The sequence below is a fragment of the Eubalaena glacialis genome, chromosome 3, assembly GCF_028564815.1.
Source record: "Eubalaena glacialis isolate mEubGla1 chromosome 3, mEubGla1.1.hap2.+ XY, whole genome shotgun sequence".
Taxonomy (NCBI): domain Eukaryota; kingdom Metazoa; phylum Chordata; class Mammalia; order Artiodactyla; family Balaenidae; genus Eubalaena; species Eubalaena glacialis.
Window position 1 is genome coordinate 53,118,487 of NC_083718.1, and position 23,885 is coordinate 53,142,371.

Below are 23,885 nucleotides of genomic sequence, written 5' to 3' on the forward strand. Positions count from 1 at the left end.
AAAATTAAAGCTACTTTCTCTACTGCCTTCAAGATGAATGGATCCCATATATCCTTCAAAGAATCTTACTTTATCCTACTCATTCCTAAAGGTTCTATCCTATTTTCCTCACTCTGTTAACAGACAAATTTCTCAAATGAAAAGTACACATATGTTGTCTCAATGACTTTAACCTCTTAAAACCTGGAATAAAGTTAGCAGAAGACAATTTATGTTCAGAATTCACTAATGAGCAACTTCTGTCAAATCCAAAGGCCTATCCTTGATCCTCATTCTCATGAACCTGTCTACAAAGTATGTCACTGCTGATACTCCGTTTACCCTTAAGACCCTTAACTCCTATAACAATGTTTTTTCCAAGATTTCCTCTATGTCTCTATTTTTCTGCATTACATACTTTCCCTTAGTGAATTAATTCTTTAATTACTATCTCAATTATAATAAATCTTATCTTTGATACAATTTTTCAAATTCCAGCTAGTACTTATCTCTACATATAGACATTTTGTGTATGAAATCAGCATACTTAAGATCTAATTTCATGAATTTACCACCCCCATAAGTAGCTATCCTCTACCAGTTTCCCTAGGTTTAAACCATTATATCAATATTAAATTCTTCCCTCCTTCAACCCCTATATCTGGCTATTCATCCAACTTCTGTTATTTAAAGTATAAATATCAAAGCACCTACATAAATCACTGTGCTAAGCAATAAAAAGTGATACATTAAAACATGTTTAATAGGGACTTCCCTGGTGGTCCAGCGGTTAAGACTCCGTACTCCCAACGCAGGGGGCACAGGTTTGATCCCTGGTCAGGGAACTAAGATCCCACATGCCGCACAGCGCGGCCAACAACAACAAAAAAAGTTTAATGGTATTACTTTACCTTTACCAATAATATCTTTATTTAATTTCAAATACTAATGAGAAAAAAAAAGATCTAACTACTAAAATATTGTGTATGCTTGCAATTATACAACTTGGAAGGGAGGTGTTACTTTTTTTTTTTTGAATTTTTGAATTTTATTTTATTGATTTTTTTATACAGCAGGTTCTTATTAGTTATCCATTTTATACATATTAGTGTATATAGGTCAATCCCAAGAAGAGAGATGTTACTTTAATAGGATACTTTGTGTTTAACAGGGCAGGTTCACAAAATATGCATTAAATTATTATTATTAATTATTGATATCATTGTTAAAATTTTTTAAACGTAAAGTTGGTTAAACAATGGTTTAGGGCTTCCCTGGTGGCACAGTGGTTAAGAATCCACCTGGCAATGCAGGGGACACGGGTTCGAGCCCTGGTCCGGGAAGATCCCACATGCCGCGGAGCAACAAAGCCCGTGCGCCACAACTACTGAGCCTGCACTCTAGAGCCCGCGAGCCACAACTACTGAGCCCGCGTGCCACAACTACTGAAGCCCACACGCCTAGAGCCCATGCTCCACAACAAGAGAAGCCACCGCAATGAGAAGCCCGCGCACCACAATGAAGAGTAGCCCCCGCTCGCCACAACTAGAGAAAGCCCGCGTGCTGCAACAAAGACCCAGTGCAGCCAAAAATAAATAAATAAAATAAATATATTTATTTAAAAAACACAAAAAACAATGGTTTAATAAATTTTCCTTACATAAAACCTATCACATTAAATAACATTGTCTCTAAAATGGAAGTAAGAAAGGTCAAGGAGGAATTTCAAATTTCTGCATTTGATAGTAATTTCTTTCCCTAAAACATTTTCTTCTCTAATACATTATGCTTACAAATCAATTCAGAAATTCTAATAAGGCTCTACAACAAAAGTGCAAAAGAAAAAGGAAAAAGTTACCAATTTTCTTCCCAGTTTTTCATCTCTACCAAAACCAAAGAAACTTTCAAAAATGTATACATTAACTTTTTTTTGTTTCATCAATAACCATTAACAAGTAGTAACATAAACTTTCTGTTCTATGAAATACTAGCCTTAAAAAGGTAAAATTCTTTCAACTTCCATTTGTCCAGTAATTGAATAAACAGTCTAAGTTGTCTTTTCCTAGTTACAGTTTCACTGACCCCTTCCCCCCACCTGTGTCAAGAGTAAATAAATCAAGTAAGATGCTGCTCAACTGTTAGTTTCAAACCCCTAGGGACAGCTATGTAATAATGGCTAATACTTATATAATACTTACTATGTGTAGTAACTATTACACCTCCTGTCCTGTTTTCCAATGACTGACTCATTTCATTTCACATGATCCTCCAAAGTAAAAATTATCATTATCCCCAGTTTAAGGATAAGAGAATTGTGGCACAGAAAGGCTAAATGACTTGCCCAAGCTCACGGGGTTATTACAATTTCAATTTCAGTGGTCTCTGAATCAATCCATTTTCTAATTTCTGAATCTATCAGGAACTGAATTTTTGAAAGTCCATGATACTAAGCAAACAAATCTTAGAAAAAAGATTTTGCAATCCTTTTTAGCAAATAACTAATGGCAGCATAATTTGAAATTACTCATATTTCAAACAAGCTTATTCTACTCAAAAAGAAAGGCTTAATCAAAAAATGTTTGAACTCTGTGATGAGAGATGGTGACTCACCTGCTTATCAACAGTTTTGTTACCTGCTATTATACAAATACTGGAAAGACAGGAGAAAGAATATCATCTCAATTTTGTCATCAATGATCACATTTGAGCGTATTACATAAAACTAAGTAAAAGGCCTAACTCTGCATTCACTGAATAAACAAAACTAAAAGAATAAGACCAATTTCTCTAAATTGATACCAAAGTAATTCATTTCCAGAGCTTTAGCCACACTCTGTAGGGGATAAACATGAACTTTTCTTATTTTCTCCATTCACTGCCTTCAATCATACTCTTCTGAATCTCTCTTTTTTATCCCTTAATGACATCTCAGGCAGATCCCATAGCCTTTCAGTTACATTTGGTTTTGTTCTTGCTTTTAAAGTTTCTAAATATGCCAGACACTGCCAGATGCTGGATACTAACAGGTTATCTATGACTCTGCCTGACACACAGTAGGCTTTCAATAAATCTAAGATGATCAATCAAATCTAAGATGCCACTAACAGTAATATACACCATTATTTTATGCGCTTCTAAGAATGAAAAAAAAGTCTGCCAATTAATCTATGACAATTAATTATGAGACGTATCCTGATTTCAGACGTTAAAGTGTGGGAAAATTGATTAAATAAGGTATTAATTCAAGCTCTCACTATTTTTCGCTATACTATTTGGTTTTCCTGTCTTTGGTCTTGGTCTCTCCAACGCATCCTCTAGGATCTAAACTACACTCTCACTTTGCACTGATCCTTCTCCCCAGTCTCTTCTTTAAAATCCTTAATGGTTCACAACAAGGAACATTTAAACACCTCAGCATGGTATTTGAGGCCCTTCATCCCTTGATCCCTCCCAGTCCACCTTTCCAAATCACACTATCACCACTCCAACATACACACTAAACCAGATTTCACTAATATGCTTGGATACTTCCACCCATCTATGCCCTTGTTCAATATTACCCTATCTGCCTAGAATGACGCCAGTGCCCTGTCCCCTCTTCACCATGTCATCAAACCCTACTCAATCTCTAAGTACAAACACTACCTCTGTGAAAGCTTTTAAGATAAATACCTTCGATCTCCAGAGCAAAATCAATTGGCCATTCCTCTGCAACATAATCACAATATACTACGATTAGGAGACCACCCAAGTTATGAGCTCCTCTAGGACAGGGGCTTACCTATTTTTACCTCACCAGCCCCTTGCGTGATCCTGACCAAGTAACACCATGTTAAGAATGCGGGTTCTGGGGCTTCCGTGGTGGCGCAGTGGTTAAGAATCTGCCTGCCAATGCAGGGGACAAAGGCTCGAGCCCTTGTCTGGAAGATCCCACATGCTGCAGAGCAAATAAGCCCGTATACCACAACGACTGAGCCTGCGCTCTAGAACCCGCGAGCCACAACTACGGAAGCCCACACACCTAGAGCCCGTGCTCCACAACAAGAGAAGCCGCCGCAATGAGAACCCTGCGCACCTCAACGAAGAGTAGCCCCTGCTCACTGAAACCAGAGAAAGCCCGCCCGCAGCAACGAAGACCCAACGCAGCCAAAAATAAATAAGTAAATAAACTTACTAAAAAAAAAAAAAAAATCCAGGTTCTGAAATAAGACAAACCTGTGTCTGAATTCTGGTTTTAACCATTCACTAGCTATGTGACCTTGGGCAATCTACTCAATCTAAAACTCAGCGACTTCTTAAAACAGGGATAACAAAACCTACCTTAGAGGGTAAGGATTAAATGTAAAATGCCTGGCACAATGGAAACACTCAATAAACATTAGCTGTTATTATAATCATCATTGTTTTATTATTTTTTTTAAAAAAAGGAAGGGGACACTCATGAATACTTAACGAATTGGTTTAATATACATATTCTAATCTCCTCTAGTCAGATGTGCCCTGACTTTGGCTTGGCAACATGTTATAAGAGATGGGGAGATGGCGGGCGGGGGGCAGGGGAGGTGCTCTTCATGTACATGTGACCTGTGTTAACATTCAAACAGATATGTTACAGAGAAATGCCCAAATGATTTTTCAACTTTCCTGAGTCTTGCTCTCATCTCTACCTAACTCCTCAAGCCTTACCATAATTCCTCAATCCTGTCTCCTCACCTACAATAGGTTTCTACCTAGATGGGGCAATGGTTAATTTTCTGTAGTTGAGTAAACAACATTTTTAAGGTTTGAGTCTCTTAACTTACGTAGTCTTTTAATTGACACACACATGAACTATTTGAGGTCGTTAATGTGAACTAATAGATTAGGTTCAGATAAATGTTATTAACACTGAGTATTTAAGTAATCATTAACAAGAACATTTAAATTCATATGGGCTCTTACAAAGAAAATTTATTCTTAAAATTAAAAGTAAAGAAATGTTTACATGGCAGTGATAAGCCTCAGCAAGGTATAGCAGTGAGCAGGAGGTCAATACTTTTATTCCAGGCTCTCCTATCAGCTAGTTGTGAGACTGACCACATATCTTGGCCTTTCTGTCCTCGATTTATTCATCTGTGAAACAGAGGGCTTGAGAAGGTCTTTTTCAACTCTAAAACTAATTCTAGTATTAAAAATTAAATTTCCATTACAGAATTGAAAAGAACTAAAACTAGATAGTCTCTGAAAACTCAAAGGATTCACTTAAGCTATTCAGACATACTTAGGAATGCACATGTGAATTTCACCCCAATTTGTAAAAAAAGAAAAGAACATGAAGGCACAGTCTATAACTGAAATGAATGCAAGTTACAAGTAACCAAGGAGAACTAATTTATTTCAAAACCATATAATTGTTCCCACCTGAATTTCTTACTGTATATAACAAAGGACAATTTATTAATAAAAATATCACAGATAACAGGAGTAATACCTAAAATCAACAAAGCCATTTTCCAAGAAAATCTGAACTGGACAAGCCCAGAGGGACAAAATTTGAGGCTCGGTTTCCCTCACAAAGATACTGTTAACCTAGCATTAACTAAATAATTTTAATAGCAAATATAGGCATTGTCTAAGCACTTTTCATATTTTAACTCATATAATCCTCACAAAAGTCCTGTAACTAGAGTGAAGTAAGTCAGAAAGAGAAAAACAAATACCGTATGCTAACACATATATATGGAATCTAAAAAAAATGGTTCTGAAGAACGTAGGGGCAGGACAGGAATAAAGACGCAGATGCAGAGAATGGACTTGAGGACACGGGGAGGGGGAAGGGGAAGCTGGGACAAAGTGAGAGAGTGGCATGGACATATATACTCTACCAAATGTAAAACAGATAGCTAGTGGGAAGCAGCCACATAGCACAGGGAGATCAGCTTGATGCTCTGTGACCACCTAGAGGGGTGGGATAGGGAGGGTGGGAGGGAGACGCAAGAGGGAGGGGATATGGGGATATATGTATACGTATAGCTGATTCACATTGTTATACAGCAGAAACTAACACAACATTGTAAAGCAATTATACTCCAATAAAGATGTTAAAAAAAAAAGTCCTGTAACTACTATTACTGTCCCGATTATACAAATGAGGAAACTGAAGCACAGAGAAGTAGAATGACTTGCCTGAGGTCACTCAGCTAGTAAACTGTCCAGATGAAATATGAACCTAGGCAGTCTGGCTTCAGAGTTTGTTCTCTGTATGCGTTATTGACGTATAAGCATATGATGCAAAATAGTTAAACAATAAAATGAATCAGGGTGATTGTGTTCACTCAGCCACTAACCAAGCCATGTGTCCTTGAATCACAACCTCTCTGGACCTCATTTCCCACTCAAGTGAAAAAGGGAATTGGACTTAATTAATATCTGAAATTCCTTACAGGTCTAACGTTCCATGATCTATGGAATGATCTAAAAGCCAAAAGCCACGACTGTGGCATAGCAACAGCTATATCCACTGTTCTTTATCTTCCTCTTCTTACACTTATCATTATATCTCATTATTTTTTTCTTATGGCTCATCTTTATAAGGTCCTCTATTTAACAGCTGCCTACCTCATAACAGTTACACTGATAATCTTGAGGAAAAAATAAATTAACCCAGGTGAACTCTGACCTCCAGACCATACTCTACTACCTCCAAACCATGCATACTGAGACCTGGGACTAAAAATAGACCAGCCATTACTTCAGCAGGTGCTGGAGAACAGGCCAGACTACGCCTAAATGTACTTATATATAAATGGATGGATTTATTTATTTTTCATAAAGCAGTATGATGTAGGAATTAAAAGCAGGGGCTCTTTCAGTCTCATCTCTGCTAACCACAATTAGCAGTTTCAACATAATCAGTTACTTAATGGCTCTAAGACTCAGGTTCCCCATCTACAAACAGAACTAACATAACAACCTACCTAAACAGCCTGCTATAAAGAGAAAATGTTTTTAAAGTAATGTCACAGTGACTGACAAAGTAAGCACTCAAAAAATAACAGCTGTTGTTCCTGCTACTGCTACTGTTACTGGCACTGTTACTGCCACCACTGTTATTTACAATTCGCATATAAAAGCAAGAGTTCCAAAGTGTGACAAATTTGATTTCAAATTCTGGCTCTACTACTTACTAGATGTGTGGCATGAACAAATTGACTAGTCTCTCTAAGCCTGGGTTTCCTCATCAGTAAAATGGAGGTAATAAATCATCTATCTCACAAAACTGTTGTGAAGATTAAATGAAGTAACATACTGATGACACCTGGTTCCTAACTGGTCAATAAATGTTAATTCCTTTCTCCTTAATGACAAAATGACCACATTTCCACTAATTCAATTCAAAGAAGAGAGAATGCAAGTGGGAATCCCAGGAAAGACAACTTTCTTTTCTCTATCATCCTGTGCAGGGGGGATATACCAGAGAATCCTCACTCATGGGATTTCCTTTATCCTCTTATGTGTTTCCTAAGACTAGAGAGTTTTTTCTCAGGCCACCTCCAAACGTTCTGAAAGGAGTCCTGTGCTCTAAGGCAGCAACTCTCAGAAACCCTTTCAGGGAACCCAAAAGGTCAAAACTATTTTCATAATAATACTACAACTTAATGTGCTTTTTTCACTCTCATTCTTTCATGAATACACAGTGGAGTTTTCCAGAGGCTAAGTGAAATGTGATGTCATGTCTCTGATGGCTAGTAGAGGTGTGCTTGTATACTCTTGTGTTTCAGACACTTCTTAGTTTTAATTTCTAATATAGCATATTATCAATAGACATTGAAATCCTCAATAATTTTTAAGAGTTTCAAATGGTCCCAAGACCAAAAAGTTAAAGGACTTCTCTTAGGTATAGAAAAAGCTCACAAAGCACTTGGATTACTGTGAATTACAACTTTACCAATTTAGCTTAAATAAGTAATTCACACAATAATCTAAAAGCTTCTCATTTTCCTGTATGATTACATTTCACCCTTCAATCTTCAAAAAAATCACTTGTTCACTAATTATTTATGACTATTCAGTGAAAGAACTCGGTCTAAGGACTTACATCTCCTTATTCATGGTCTACAGTCTTTCCAAATACTGCAGGTCATCTTCAATAAGGAATGACTATGTTTTCTTAATCAACATACTGTCCCTCTTGTTACAGAGAATATGAAAATTGTAAGTTATGCTTACAGCAGGTTAATTAAACTTTCCTCTGACCTATAATAAATAAACAACTTTTTAAGGATTTTCTGATCAGTCCCCATAGATACCACACCAGCCTAGTGATGGGAAGAAACAGGTAACCAAATTTCTTCCTATAAACAAATTAAATTTAAAGGCGTATAACATAAAAAGTTTGAAAAGCCAGGGAGAATTCATCCATATTATTTACACAAGTGATCCAAATTTATAACCATGTTCCAAGTCCTCAATCTACAATTTTCCCTTTCTACAACATTTTTAATTTTGAAAGCACTATGCTGACTAAAATATAAAACCAAACACACACACGCACACACACACACAGGAATACTGTTTTTTGGGACTTCCCTGGTGGCGCAGTAGATAAGAATCTGCCTGCCAATGCAAGGGACACGAGTTCGATCCCTGGTCCAGGAAGATCCCACGTGCCACGGAACAAGTAAGCCCGTGCACCACAACTACTGAGTCTGCACTCTAGAGCCCGCAAGCCACAACTACTGAGCCCGTGTGCCACAACTACTGAAGCCCGCACACCTAGAGCCCACGCTCCACAACAAGAGAAGCCACCACAGTGAGAAGCCCGCACACCGCAATGAAGAGTAGCCCCCGCTCACCGCAACTAGAGAAATCGCGTGCAGCAACGAAGACCCAAATGCAGCCAAAAATAAATAAATAAATAAATTTATAAAAAATAAAATACTGCTTTTTGGTTTTTTCTATTTTTAAGATAACAAAAGAGCTAGAATTTAATGACAAATCTATCAGCCTATAGGACATAATAGAGCCCCTATAAATATTTGTTGAATGAATGAATAATTTTTTAAGGCATTTGTTCATGAGCATTGTCTACTTGGCTTCTTTTAAAGATTTTTTTTCTTAATGTGGACCATTTTTTTAAAAGTCTTTATTGAATTTGTTACAATATTGCTTCTGTTTTATGTTTTGGTTTTTTGGCCGCGAGGCATGTGGGACCTTAGCTCCCCGACCAGGGATGGAACCCACACCCCCTGCACTGGAAGGTGAAGTCTCAACCACTGGACCGCAAGGGAAGGCCCTACTTGGCTTCTTTTAGCATTTACTAGGTAAGGGGAAGACCTGAAAAAGGAAAATACAACTGGGCAAGACTCCTAGTGAATTCTGACAATCTCTCAATCCCAAAGGCCAATTAAATACCAAGCAACCCACAAACCACCTGCAGTTAAGCTACACAACTTGAGCAAAATCTTCCAAACTTTTTTTATGTCATATCACTATTAAAAAAAAAAAGTTTACTATGCACCTCCAATATATGTACCTTTGTTTATAAATTATCTCCTTCTACAACTGTGTACATTATAAAACACAGAATTTTTTTAAGTGGAAGTTTTAAAAGATGAGACAATAATAAAATAAATAATTTAAACTTTCATTTGTGAATAATGTGAAAATATTTTTAATCTCTCTTAAGAAATTATCAATAACAATACTTCTAAAGAACAACCTAACAGAAAAAGTTCATTACTTTTTAAAATCTTAGTTTTTAATATTTCAAAGGCCTAGTTCAAACTTCAGGATTCAGTTAATTTTGAAACTTGATTATAATGGCTATAAGCTGGAAAACAGACCTCACAAAGGCAGAATACTCTAATACATAACACATATATTTAGGGTGTTCACTGTGGATGACAACGGATGTAAAATCTTATTTCAAAGAATTATCTTAATTATTCTGAAACTTTTTGGCAAACGTCTTGTCAGGTCTATTAAAGTACCATTGTTTTTTCTGCAATTTGGCTGACAAAAAGCTACTACTAGAAGTAGAATTGTCAGCTCTGCCATTTTCTTGTTGTTCACATGTGCTTGCATTATGCGGTTAAGGCTGGTACTGCTGTTGAGGCTTCTTTACAAGAGTCTTTTTTTTTTTTTTTTAAACATCTTTATTGAAGTATAATTGCTTTACAATGGTGTGTTAGTTTCTGCTTTATAACAAAGTGAATCAGTTATACATATACATATGTTCCCATATCTCTTCCCTCTTGCATCTCCCTCCCTCCCACCCTCCCTATCCCACCCCTCTAGGTGGTCACAAAGCACCGAGCTGATCTCCCTGTGCTATGCGGCTGCTTCCCACTAGCTACCTATTTTACATTTGGTAGTGTATATATGTCCATGACACTACAAGAGTCTTTTTAAGTCACATCCATTTTATAAGGGTTAGTTTAGTCAAAACTAAATAATATCCATAAATTCACCTTAACTATGCACCCATAAACTGGATTAATTGCTATTTGCTGAAAGTGAACAAACAAGTGAGAAAACTATTAGCAATTCTTGTCGCTCTTTCCATCAGACTACCTCCTAAACAAGGTCATTGCATCAATCCATTTATTCAATATTAGTAAAATTTCATTTCTTCCTGTCTTATGCATAAAAATGAATATAATTAAGACTTCTAAAACTACCTTCTCTTACTCCATGGGAGTGTTGGGTACTCTCCTTGGGGGCTATGAAGCAAATATACTTGCAACACCTAGCCGGCACAACTCAATCAGTCTCAAATGCTTTTCAGATTAGGACTGGATTTGAAGCCAGGACTGATTTTCCATGGTCACCTCGGGTCAAATAAGAGTCTTATGTTCTTATGATCTGGGCCTTCACTCAAAAACTGATCCAAAACCAACCTTCAGGGATGGATGGACAAGTATAATCTTTCCAGGACAAGTTAACCTAACACACTTTATTATACAAAGATAATAAAGAACAGTAATAACTTCCTGTTTTATACAACATTCATTCACTCACTTAAGAAACATTCATAAATGCCAGGCATCTTACTGCCACACTCATTTACAAATGTTATTTTAAATATGCTATACTGTACTTTTCATTTGCCGAAGTGCCTAAAAGAAAAAGTGTGGTTTGTGCCCCATCGGGTGGCCAAACTGGAAATTTCAAACAAGTTCCAGCAAGGCAAGTTAACCGTTACTAATCAACATAATACCTTTGGGAAATTGAAGCCTGCAACCCAAGTGTTCTCATGGGAGAGTTCTATAAATGAAAATCACAATAATGTTATGGCAATGTTTCCTTACACTTGAAAATAAGGGATATGCAGTTTATGGAAAATCCCTTCCCAAATCTTGCAACAAAAAATTAAACTATGACCATCACTTTTTACTTAAGTTAAATAAAAGCTTCACTGGGTCAGCTTTCCAGTCACAGATTAAAATATCATTAAAATTATTTGAAAGGAGACTATTAATTTAAAAGGATGCTATTAATAGTAATGCTTTAAGTTCTGTCCTCTTCATATGTAAAACATAATGAAACCATAAAAATGTACAGAAATTTGGAGCTATATGGGTCCTTAGAAAATAGAGGGCTGTGAGCTTAGAAACCATCAAGTCCAGTTCTCTCACTTTACAGATGAAGAACCCAAAGCCCAGAAAGAGGAAGTGATTTCGTCAGGGTCACACAGTCTGGGTGACCTGACTCCCAATGCTTACACATCTGTGCTCAAGAGACTAGCTATCTATATATGATCCTGGACAAATAAATAACTTAACCTTTCTGGACCTTAGTTTCCTTGCCTGAAAAAAAACAAGGAGACAGATAATCTCTCAATTCCCTTTTAACTCTAAAGTCCTGAAATTTAGATACCTCATTATTTTAGTACCTTACAAAACTACAGCATACACTGAAAAAACCATTCCTGGTTCCTGAGAAACCAAAGCAGCACAGGACCCTAGGGAAGAAAACACAAGTCAGCAGCCTAAGGCACCAAATATATTTGCTTCTTTTGCTAATATTCTGTAAAATATTAACATGGTCATACTAGCCTATTTGGTTGAAACTGGTCTAAATTAATTTTGATTAATCAATTACAGAACTCTAAAATATACAATCACTGATACTAAATTTTAAAAAGTACTCTTATAAAGCTTTATTGATGTTTTATATTATATGCCAAGATTTACACTCAAATAGATTACTGGAAACAGGGATAGTCTCTTCCCATTTGTGTTTGTTGTTTGTAAAAGCTATTCACAAATGGATCAAACTGATTTTCTTTATATGGTTTCTCCATGTTGCTCTATTCTTTTATGCTCTATTATTCTGCTTATGAAGACCAAGTCTGTGAACGCCACAATTCATTTTTAAATTAGAAACTGATAATTTTCAGGATATTGATGGATCACTAACAATAATTTTAACAATCCAAAAAATGAAATCCACTACAAGTTAAATCAAAAACCTATGAACTGGTACTTCCCTGGTGGTGCAGTGGTTAAGAATCCGCCTGCCAATGCAGGGGACACAGGTTCGAGCCCTGGTCTGGGAAGATCCCACATGCCGCGGAACAACTGAGGCCGTGCGCCGCAACTGCAGAGTCTGCTCTCTGGAGCCCGCAAGCCACAACTACTGAGGCCACGTGCCTGGAGCCCGTGCTCCGCAACAAAAGAAGCCACCACAATGAAAGGCTCATGCACCGCAACGAAGAGTGGCCCCTGCACGTTGCAACTAGAAAAAGCCCGCACACAGAGGTGAAGACCCAACGCAGCCAATAAATTAATTAATTAATTAATTAATTAATTAATTTTTAAAAATACAAAAAACCTATGAACTACAACAGAACTTGAAAAGCTCTGGCCCTGTATTCTTATTTTATGAAAGAAGAAAGAACCCTGGAAAGGCAAAAAGACTGTCCCCATGGCCTCATGATGAACATATACAAGAACTAGCACTTATTGTATAACCGTGTGTACACAATAATACATATAATCAGAGATGTAAAACAACATTTTCAGCTTCAATCTAATTCCCTGCTTATTTCAAGTAAAATTTAATATAGCAAAATGACATAAAACCAAAGAAGCTGAACAGTTCATAGTCGTTCACAGCACTAGAAAGCAGCCTACACAAGAAATCAGGAGTAATACACCCAAATTTCATCACCAGTACTTGAAAAACAAATTCAAGTGTCTGTTCTACTAAGTGTTTCAAGAGCATCATCTTCATATATGAGAAACTACATGTTACTGCATTATGAGAAGTTTCTTTTCTCTAGCAAATGCTAACATCTTTTATGATGTCCTTTTTTCCCCAAAGTTTCTTTTTTTTTTTTAAATTAATTTATTTATTTATTTTTGGCTGTGCTGGGTCTTCGTTTCTGTGCAAGGGCTTTCTCTAATTGCGGCAAGCGGGGGTCACTCTTCATCGCGGTGCGCGGGCCTCTCACTATCGCAGCCTCTCTTGTTGCGGAGCACAGGCTCCAGACGCGCAGGCTCAGTAGTTGTGGCTCACGGGCCTAACTGCTCCGCGGCATGTGGGACCCTCCCAGACCAGGGCTCGAACCCGTGTCCCCTGCATTGGCAGGCAGATTCTCAACCACTGCGCCACCAGGGAAGCCCCCCAAAGTTTTAAGCTGCCAAAATTCCTAGACTCTAAAGACTCTTATTTATGCCCCTTTAACTATTTTTAAAGGAACAGCACCAGCTCTTGAGAAATAGTATACAACACACAGATCCCAACCCTATAAAAAATGTCTTTAATGGCTCCAATTCACAAAGAAAAGTGCTCCGTATTAATTTTGCCTACCAAACAATGAGCTTTTCCACGACAGGAGTCACATAGTAGGGATCCTCTGCAGAATAAAATTTCAACAATTAATGACTTTTTCAAAAAATAATTTCTAATTGGCCTAGGAAAGATAATGCAGTCACACATATGAAATGTGTTCCTCTCCTCTCTGATCAACCTAAAGTAACCATTTAGGACTAATGTCCAAATGGAGTATGTGAATGAAGAGTCCCAGAATGACTCCAGCCACAAAGCTGACATTATAAATCAAGAGGTAATTTCATCTTCAAACTAAATCTTATGCTTCTCCTTCCAGCCCCAGAAACTGTATTTCAGATTAATACAATTCTATGGAACAGTTAAGTGCTGTAATACTTAAAATGAATCATAGCATACAATCAGCCACTATTACTTCTCCCCAAATGAAGCATTCCATACTATATAACAAGTATAAGATGTTGCCTCAGCATGCTGTGTTCTATGAAGAACTAGCAGTGGTGCTGAAAATTACTACTAGAAAGATGAAAGACCAATACCTTCCTTTCAATAAAAACCATCATCTGGACTCTAGCCAAGGTTTTAAAACTGACCAAATGTTATTAGAAACAATAAATCAAAAACTCTACAGGCTGAAAAGCTAATCCCTTATTTCATTCTTACAAAATGTAGCCACAAAACACTACGAGAAAATTAAGTGAAAAGAAAGCATTCATAATTTTAGGCCTTTCATTTCTGGCAATACTCAAATACTGTATGTTACAAGGTGAATTTATTTTACAATCTTCAAGGTTGTTTAACCTACTTACATCCCTTTCCTTTTCTTCAATTATTACAACTGTTATACGAATAAATAAACCCGCGCTGTTGCCTAAACATCCTATCAATGAACTTAAAACAGAAATTAAATAGAAAATCGAAATATCTCAATTTATAAAATCTAGCTAGAATATTTGTGTTCATATTGATTTTATACTCTTTGTTCCTGCACATAACATAGATGTGAATTCCTGGAGGTTACAGATTAAGTCTTTCTCTATCCAGGAGCTGAATTGCCAGCCACTGAGAATAACCTATTGCAATGCTTAAAGCCCTTCAGGTATCTTGGCTTCTGAAAATATAAATGAGCTCGTTATCTTCACTTTTCTTTTTATTAATGTAAGGTTCCTTATCACTATCTATTAAATACCCTTCAGGAGCTGTTATCACAGAAATTAAGGGTCAGGAGAGCCATGATTTCTGTAATAACACAGGTATGTTTTCAAAGTACATTGTTTACAAGATAGTACTTTTCTCCCTAGCTAACAAAATTTTAGGAAAGAAAACCTGAAAATTTTAATAATTCCCTTCTCTTTTTTCCTTCCTCTTCCCCTTCACTCCATTCCAAAACAACAGAAGAGCCAAAACCAAAGATATGATTACTTTATATACTTCATTAAATTAGTGAAAAAACGAATCACCGTCTTTTTATCAAAACAAGATAGTTGATTACGATACGTTTGCATACTGTAACCACCGCATGTGTGATACACATTTAAATCAAGTTTCAACCCTGTTACAAAGCCTTTGTCAACAGTGGGCAAGTGGGGGAAAGCTGAAGGGCTCTGTGGAATGAAGGAAATCACTGGAGGGGCTTATCTGAGAAGAGAAGGATTCCTTGGTGAGAGGTGAGCAGACAGAAACAAGACCTAACCTTGGCGAGGGGGCGCTCGCCCAGGGTGGGGACCAGAGGTCAGGGTGAGCGGGAGGAGGGGATCAGCGCGGAACCGCCGCGACCCCGGGCTACCCTCACACCCCGACTCCCCCACCTGCGGCTCGCCCTCCCACCACCATTCCCCAGCCCCGACCGGCTGTGCAGTCCCTCCCGGTCCGCCGCCAGCATATCCGTTACCCCGGCGGCAGCGGGGCTGCGGGGGAGGGGAAGGTCAGCGGGGCCCGGAGGGGGCCGGCCGCGGCGGGGATGCCGCAGTGGCTCCCCGCCGCACCGGGTCAAAGTCCGCCCGGGCGCGGGGAAGCAGGAGGAGCGGAAGGCGGCGGTGGAGGTCGGGACTGGCGAGATGGTGGCCCCTCCGAGTCCTCCCACTACCCGGCCGCTGCCGGTACCTCATACTGGATGTATTGCTTCCTCCACTCGGGAGTGATGTGCGCGGAGAGGTGCTCGGCGAACTTCATCCTGCCGTCTCCCCCTCACTCCCACTCGGATCCAGCAGTTACAGGAGGCGGCGGCGGCGGCGGCGGCGGCGGCGGCGGCGGCGGCGGCGGCAACAGCGACTCCGACTCCTCCCCACATGGGCCCCGGCGCGGCGCGGCGCGGCGCGGCGATGCGATTCTCTCCTCCTCCGCCGCCGCCGAGGTCTCCTCAGAGCCGCCCTCCCGCCATCTTCCTCCTCCTCTCCATAGCCCCGCCCCGCCCCGCCCTCTATACGTCATCGCCATGGTAACCGCCTACGCGCACCGACGAAAGGGGCGGAGTAAGGGGCGGGATTTGCGTACATTCCTTAAGGCTCCGCCCCTTCTGGGCCGAACGTGGTGAAGGCACCTCCTATGACCTCTTACGTCTGGCTCCTGTGGGCCTTACAGCTGCTCTTTACCGCCAGCCTGGGAAGCAACAGTGTTGTTATTGCAATTAATATTAATACTGTAGCAACAATAATCCACACAAGACGTTTATATTTTCAAAGATTTGTGCAGGGCTTCCGTGGTGGCGCAGTGGTTAAGAATCTGCCTGCCAATGCAGGAGACACAGGTTCAAGCCCTGGTCCAGGAAGATTCCCCAAGCCTCAGAGCAACTAAGCCCGTGGGCGGCAACTACTGAGCCTGCGCTCTAGAGCCCGCGAGCCACAACTACTGAGCCCGTGTGCCACAACTACTGAAGCCTACGCACCTAGAGCCCTTGCTCTGCAACAAGGGAAGACACCACAATGAGAAGCCCACGCATCACAACGAAGTGTAGCCCCCGCTTGCCACAACTAGAGAAAGCCCACGCGCAGCAACGAAGACCCAAGGCAACCTAAAATAAATAACTTTATTAAAAAAAAAAAAGATTTGTGCAAACGTTTTTCCATTTTGATATTTATTCTTCATAAAATCCTTAATGATGGACCAACATTAATCCAAATTGAGTAACTAAAACAGACTAAATAGTTAAGGGCCACATGTATTTAAAGGAACCCTATTTTACATGCTCTAGGTGCTCAATAAATGCTTGTTGAATTTAATTAAAGACGTCAGTGCCAAGAATTGCATGCTGCTTCTGAATTTCAATGTAATTATCTAGTCCCAGGGCTACCAGAAAGGCCAGCAACAACACCTGGGCCCAAACCAGGATTGTGGGTACCAGCTGGACTTGTGACTGAGCTTCCTGGAGTTTAGGAGTGGGGTTGAGAGGGTAACCAATGTTGGGAGGAAAGAGAATCCTCTAGAGATACGGTTGGATCCCTACCCTCAGGGAGACCAGACATGGATCCAGCATCCAGGCTGACTGTCCTCGAGGAGAATGGAGAATAGATCACACACACAGCTTGGCACTACTTTGAGTGTGAGAGTGATTGTCCTGGAGGACCTGATTTTGGACAGTAACCAAGGTCCTTCCCTGAGTAGAGGAGCCCTGGATAATAATAACTAACATTTGTTAAGCACTCACTGTCCATGTAACAAACACTATTCTAAACCCCTTACACGTACAGTACCTTGTCCTTTAATTCTCACAATTTTGATGATGCCCAAAGACTAGGGGACTACCATGACCGAGACAGTATTCTTAGTTATCAACATCTACTGTTGGCTTTTTTTTTTTTTCCATGTGTTTTTTCCCCTTTTCCCTTCCTCTTAATTCATGCCAGTAGGGATTCTGCAATTATTTCCTCAGGACAGGGGTGATGCATGATGGAAAACAGGCATAGGCTATGAGTCTTTCTGACTTTTATTGTACAAAAAAGCCTCAACCTTGGGTGAAAGGGTAATCAGGGTCAAAAAAAGAAGAAGAATAGGAGAAGGAGTGAGGACTCCTCTCAGCTCAGCACTATACCCCGCTGCCCTCCATAACAATTCCCCTCTACTGGAGGTAAATGTTGTCAGGAGAAAAAAGACAGCAAGAGAGGGCTATGCTCCCAGGAAGGAGGCACAACCACAGAGAGGAAATAATTGCATGGTGTGCCTAGGAAGACAGAACCAGGAGCAGCTGCAAAAGAGATTGCTGGGCCTTTACCAAGTATAGACTAGAATGGTAGACTCTTTTTTTTTTTAATTGAAGTAGAGTTGATTCACAATGTTTCAAGTGTACAGCAAAGTGATTCAGATATAGATAGATAGATAGATAGATATCTCTTCTTTTTCAGATTCTTTTCCATTATAGGTTATAGTAAGCTATTGAATATAGTTCCCTGTGCTATACAGTAGGTCCTTGTTTATCTATTTTATGTATAGTAGTGTGTATCTGTTAACCCCAAATCCCTAATTTATCTCTCCCCCCCTTTCCCCTTTGGTTATATAAGTTTGTTTTCTACGTCTGTGAGTCTATTTCTGTTTTGTAAATAAGTTCCTTTGTATCATTTTTTTAGATTCTGCATATAAGTGATATCATATGGTATTTGTCTTTCTCTGTCTGACTTACTTCACTTCATATGATAATCTCTAGCTCCATCCATGTTGCTGCAAATGGCATTATTTCATTCTTTTTTATGGCTGAGTAATATTCCATTGTATATGTATATATATATATATATATATATATATATATATATATATACACACACACCACATCTTTATTCATCTGTTGATGGACATTTAGGTTGCTTCCATGTCTCGACTATTGTAAATAGTGCTGCTGGGAACATTGGGGTGCACGTATCTTTTCAAATTATGGTTTTCTCCAGATATATGCCCAGGAGTGGGAAGTGGGATTATAGGATCATATGGTAGCTCTATTTTTAGTTTTTTAAGGAACCTCCATACTGTTCTCCATAGTGGCTGCACCAATTTACATTCCCACCAACAGTGTAGGAGGGTTCTCTTTACTCCACACCCTCTCCAGCATTTATAATTTGTAGACTTTTTGATGATGGAAGAATGGTAGACTCTTGGCAGCAACTCCTGTAGACCGTGGCATCCGGCTCCCAACAGCACCATACCTTGGTACCTTAACCGTGCACAAGATTCTGGAACCATGACTCAACCCAGAGAAGACAGGAAATCCTCAATACTATAACCAATAATTCTTAATTTTTCTTATGCTGGATCCAGAGCCCCAAGACTCAGTTGGACCTGAAAATCTTAGTTTATCTACAGAATTAAATTTAATAATAAGTTTCCTATTCCTAGCATTACTTCAGATAGTTCACTGACAGAACAATCAAATACTTAGTATTTATTGAAAACCTACTTTCTACAGAGTACTGTGCTAAGGTACTAAGAATGATAATCTGAATAGTTTTAGTCTGAATCAGAAGTAACTCTTACACTTTCTTTTGTAAATAGGCAAATAACTCTTCATTCATCAAAATTTTACTGAACACTATGATATGCCAGCCATGCCACTTTGGGAATGAAGGACAGTTCAAAAATAGGGCTTCCCTGGTGACGCGGTGGTTAAGAATCCACCAGCCAATGCAGGGGACACGGGTTCGAGCCCTGGTCCGGGAAGATCCCACATGCCGCAGAGCAACTAATCCCGTGAGCCACAGCTACTGAGCCTGCGCACCACAACCAATAGTAGCCCCCGCTCACCGCAACTAGAGAAAGCCGGCGTGCAGCAACGAAGACCCAACGCAGCCAAAAATAAATAAGTAAATAAAGAAATTTATAAAAATAAATAAATAAATAAGACTCTGTCTTTTCCTTGGAGGACATCAAAATCCAGTCAGATAGACAGGCAGATAGGCCAATATCTAGATTACAATGTGATATGCACTGTAACTGAGGTATCTACAAGGACACATTCAGTCAACTAGGAAGGGAAGGAGGGTATCCCAGAAAAAGTGGCTTTCAAATACAGTCTTAAACAACTATCTGACAGGGAGAAAGACACCTCCAAAGATCTCAAAGGCAAAAAGCAAGGAGAATTCAGGGCTGTTAGAGAATGTCAAGAAGTTGTCTGACCAGAATATCCTTTAAGGCAGCTAAATGTCCCTGCCTCAAAGAAACTGTCCCCATCCCTTTACCTCCCTTACCCATTCTGGCTCCCGCATCCCCCTGGTGCACTCTCCTCACTGTATTGTCAATAATAATTTGCGTCAGACTATGAGCTCCTCGAAGACAAATTGCTCTTTTCTCTCGCTTTCTCTAATTTAGCGTGGTGCCTGGCATTCAATAAATGTTGACGTAACGAAGAAAAGAAAGAAGGAAGGAAAGAAGGGAAGGAGAGAAGGAAAGAGGAAGGAAAGGACAGCCACATAGAGGGAAGTTGCAGGAAATAAAGTTAAGTTGGAATAAGATTGTAAAGGAATAGATCATGACAGCATAGGCAGTGCAGGATCTTTGAAGTCTATGCAGTGACTAACTCTGCCTTGGGAAAGCAGTGTAGTATGGCTTCCTGGTTTTGAACTATAGCTCTGGGAATAGACAGACCTGAATTAAAATCCCAACTCTGGCATTTATAGTGTGTGACTTTGGGCCAAGTACATTAGTGCTTAATGCCTCAGTTTCCTCATCTCTCAAATGGGAATAATAGCACTTCCCTGACAGGTAGTTATGAAGATTAAATGAAATTCTGTACATAAAGCACTTAGCATAATGGCTGACCTCTGGTTGACCACTCAGTAACTGGCAACCCCTCAAAAACCTCTGTTAGCGGTGTGAAGGATGGACTAGAGTAGGGACAAACCAGCGACCAATTTACTAACAAGCACCTACGTAGCATTTACTCTGTGACAGACACTGTTCTAAATACTTCTCAAATACAAACTTATTTAATCCCCACAGAAACCCCAGGAGGTAGCTACTCTCACTCACCTCATTTTAGAGATGAGTAAACTGAGACAGAGCAGTTAAGAATCTTGCTCAAGGTCAACCACTTAGTAAGTAGTAGAGCTGGGTTTGAACCCTGGCAATCCAGCTCCAGAGTCCTTACTCTTTTTTTTTTTTTTTTTTTTTTTTTTGGAAAAATATCTTTATTCCAGCAGGTGTAGGCAACAGTAAGTATTATTTACTTTATATCAGTTAATAACAAGGATTTATAGATAATACTCTTAAGAAAAAAGTTTTGCAAAGTAATTAGAAGTATTTAAAAAATACAGAGTCCTTACTCTTAACCACCATGTTATGCTGACTGTTGATGCAACAACCCAAGCCAGCCGTAGTGATGGACAGAAGGAGGTGTGATGTGTGACTCTAACCCTAGTGACTGGGTAGATGCTGCTGCCACGAACTGAGATAAGGAAGTGGAGGGCAGGTTTGGGGCATTGTTGGATGTGTTAAATTGTTACAAGTTGTGAGACACACAGTACTCCAGTTGGAAATACAGATCTAGAGCTCTGGAAGAAGAAGGTAGCGCTGAAGCTTGGGGAGCGATTCACCTTTAGATGATGATTAAGTCCTGGTAAGTCTGCCCAGGGAGAGAGTATACACTGAAATGGAAAGGAGTCCAAGGGAACATCCTGGTATGAGCCTGATAAAGAAGATGGGACAAGGAAAGAGGCTGGGGTGAGGCCAGAGTGGGCAGCAAAACAATAAGAAGAGGCAAGTGTCAAGGAAGCCATAAAACGATGAAAGTTGTGTCAAGGAAGCAGTGATCAACATTGTCAGATGTTAATAGAGAGGTTGAGTAGGAAGACTTCTAAGCCATTGGGTTTAGCAATTAAAGACTCACTAGCGACCTCAGAGAAAGTAGCTTCCATAGCATGAAGGGCTACAGAAGGCTGAGCAGTGTACAGCATTTGGTTTTTGTATATCCTAAATTGTCTTTACTCTGCGTGCATGTTGTAGGACCATGAGTGAGAATTTACCAGTGTACTCAGCAGTTTATCTAGAAATTCACAAGTGCTGAGTCTGAACACTTTAAATTTATCACATGTAATTCTAAGTCTGGGAACAGTTATACTTACCACAAAGTAACTCTTCTAAAACTTAGAATTATGTGTGATAAATATAAAGTCAAACTGTTGCTTGAGCAAATGAGGCTAGTGATCATGCTGAAAGGTGAAGAACTGACCTGCAGAGAGATCAAATCTTAAGCTACACTTCCCACTGAAGCAGAATAAGCGAAGATGGCCTAGCAGTAAAGATGATGTTCTCAGTAGAGCTCAGGCTCTGAATTATAGGAGGCCCAGTCTAACTGTAAAATATGATAGGTTTATAGATCTAAAAGGGTTCAATAGATGGGCTTCAGATGGCCCATAGCCCCCATAAAATTACATGCAAAACTTTGTGTGTTATTTGAACATTTTTCTGGAGAAGGATCAACATCATTTCTCAAAAGTTTTCACAACCTGAAAACATTTAAAACAATAGCACCAGGGCACTAAACACCCCTCTCTCCCCTCCGAAAAAAAAAACTGACATAGGGGCTTCCCTGGTGGCGCAGTGGTTGAGAATCTGCCTGCTAATGCAGGGGACGTGGGTTCGAGCCCTGGTCTGGGAAGATTCCACATGCCGCAGAGCAGCTGGGGCCGTGAGCCACAATTACTGAGCCTGCGCGTCTGGAGCCTGTGCTCCGCAACAAGAGAGGCTGCGATAGTGAGAGGCCCGCGGACCGCGATGAAGAGTGGCCTCCACTTGCCACAACTAGAGAAAGCCCTCGCACAGAAACGAAGACCCAACACAGCCATAAATTAATTAATTAATTTAAAAAAAAAAAGTGGGACTCCTGATATTCATCCCACTTTAAAAAAAAAAAAAACTGACATAAAGAATTTATAAATGAAGTTTCAAATGATCCAATTCATTTATTTCTATAAATACCTTTATTTCAACACAATTTTGATTAAGTACACCTTGAGGTTTTTTGTTTTTTGTTTTTTAAGGAGCGAGAAGTGTATTTTGCAAGTTACAAAAGAACGTTATAATAGTCATTCATTCATTCAACAAATACTTATTGAGCAGCTACTACTATCACTGCTTTAGATAGAGCAGTGAATAAAACAAAGTCCCTGGCTTCCTGGAGCTTGCTGTCAAATGAGAGGATACAGACAATAAACAAGTATGCAGAGAGAAGTGCATGGAGAAAAATAAAGCGGAGTAAGAGATAGAAAGATTGTTATGTAATTTCATATACGGGAGTCAGGAAAGGCCTTACTGATGAGGTGATTTTTAATCAGAGTTCTGAAGGGAAGGAAGGCGAGAACTATGTAGATATGGGTTGAAGATGGGAGTTGGATAGGAGAGTAGGAGTCAAAGCAGAGGAATCGGCAAGTGCAAAGGCCCTGAGGTTAAAATGTGCTGAGAAACAAAGATGCCAATGTGGTTAAAGAGTGTTTCAGGGAGAAAGAAGGTCAGAGAGGTAGTCAGGAGCCAAATTGCTTAGGGCCTTGAGAAGGCTTAGGGGCAAGAAAAAGAGTTGGGCTCTGAGTGAATTGAGGACTTTGGAGATTTTTTTGTTTCTTTTGTTTTGAGTTTGTGTGTTTGTTTGTTTTCCTTTACACGTAGTAATAACCACCTTTTTTTTCATGAATTTCTAAAAATCGTGGTAAAATATACAGAACATAAAATTTTCCATTTTAACCATATTTTAAGTGTACAATTCAGTGTCATTAAATTCATTCACAATATTGTACAACCATCATCACTATCTATTTCCAGAACATTTGCATAATCCCAAATGGAAACTCTATACCCATTAAATAATAATTCCTATTCCCCCCTCCCTCCAGCCCCTGGTAAATTCTATTTTACTTTCTGTCTCTATGAATTATCCTATTCTAGGTACCTCGTATATGTGGAATCATACAATATTTGTCCTTCTGTGTTTGGCTTATTTCACTTAGCATAATCTTTTCAGGGTTCATCCATGTTGTAGCATGCATCAGCACTTCCTTTTTAAGTCTGAATAATATTCCATTGTTACCATTTGTTAGTGGTAAACAAAATATACCATTCATCTGTTGATGGACATTTGGGTTGTTTCCACCTTTTGACTATTCTGAATAATGCTGCTGTGAACACTGGTGTACAAGTATAACTTGAATCCTTGCTTTAAA

At 39.4% G+C, this 23,885-nt stretch overlaps 1 protein-coding gene across 1 annotated transcript in view; it reads right to left on the reverse strand.

Moving 5' to 3' along the window:
- The window catches only part of XPR1 (xenotropic and polytropic retrovirus receptor 1), a 205,353-nt gene extending 189,211 nt beyond the window's left edge, over window positions 1-16,142 (reverse strand). The window contains exon 1 of the mRNA XM_061185655.1: window positions 15,859-16,142. Coding sequence (XP_061041638.1) covers window positions 15,859-15,927 — 69 coding nt within the window. The 5' untranslated portion in view covers window positions 15,928-16,142. The remainder of the gene's footprint in view (window positions 1-15,858) is intronic.
- Between the last annotated feature and the right edge of the window lie 7,743 nt (window positions 16,143-23,885).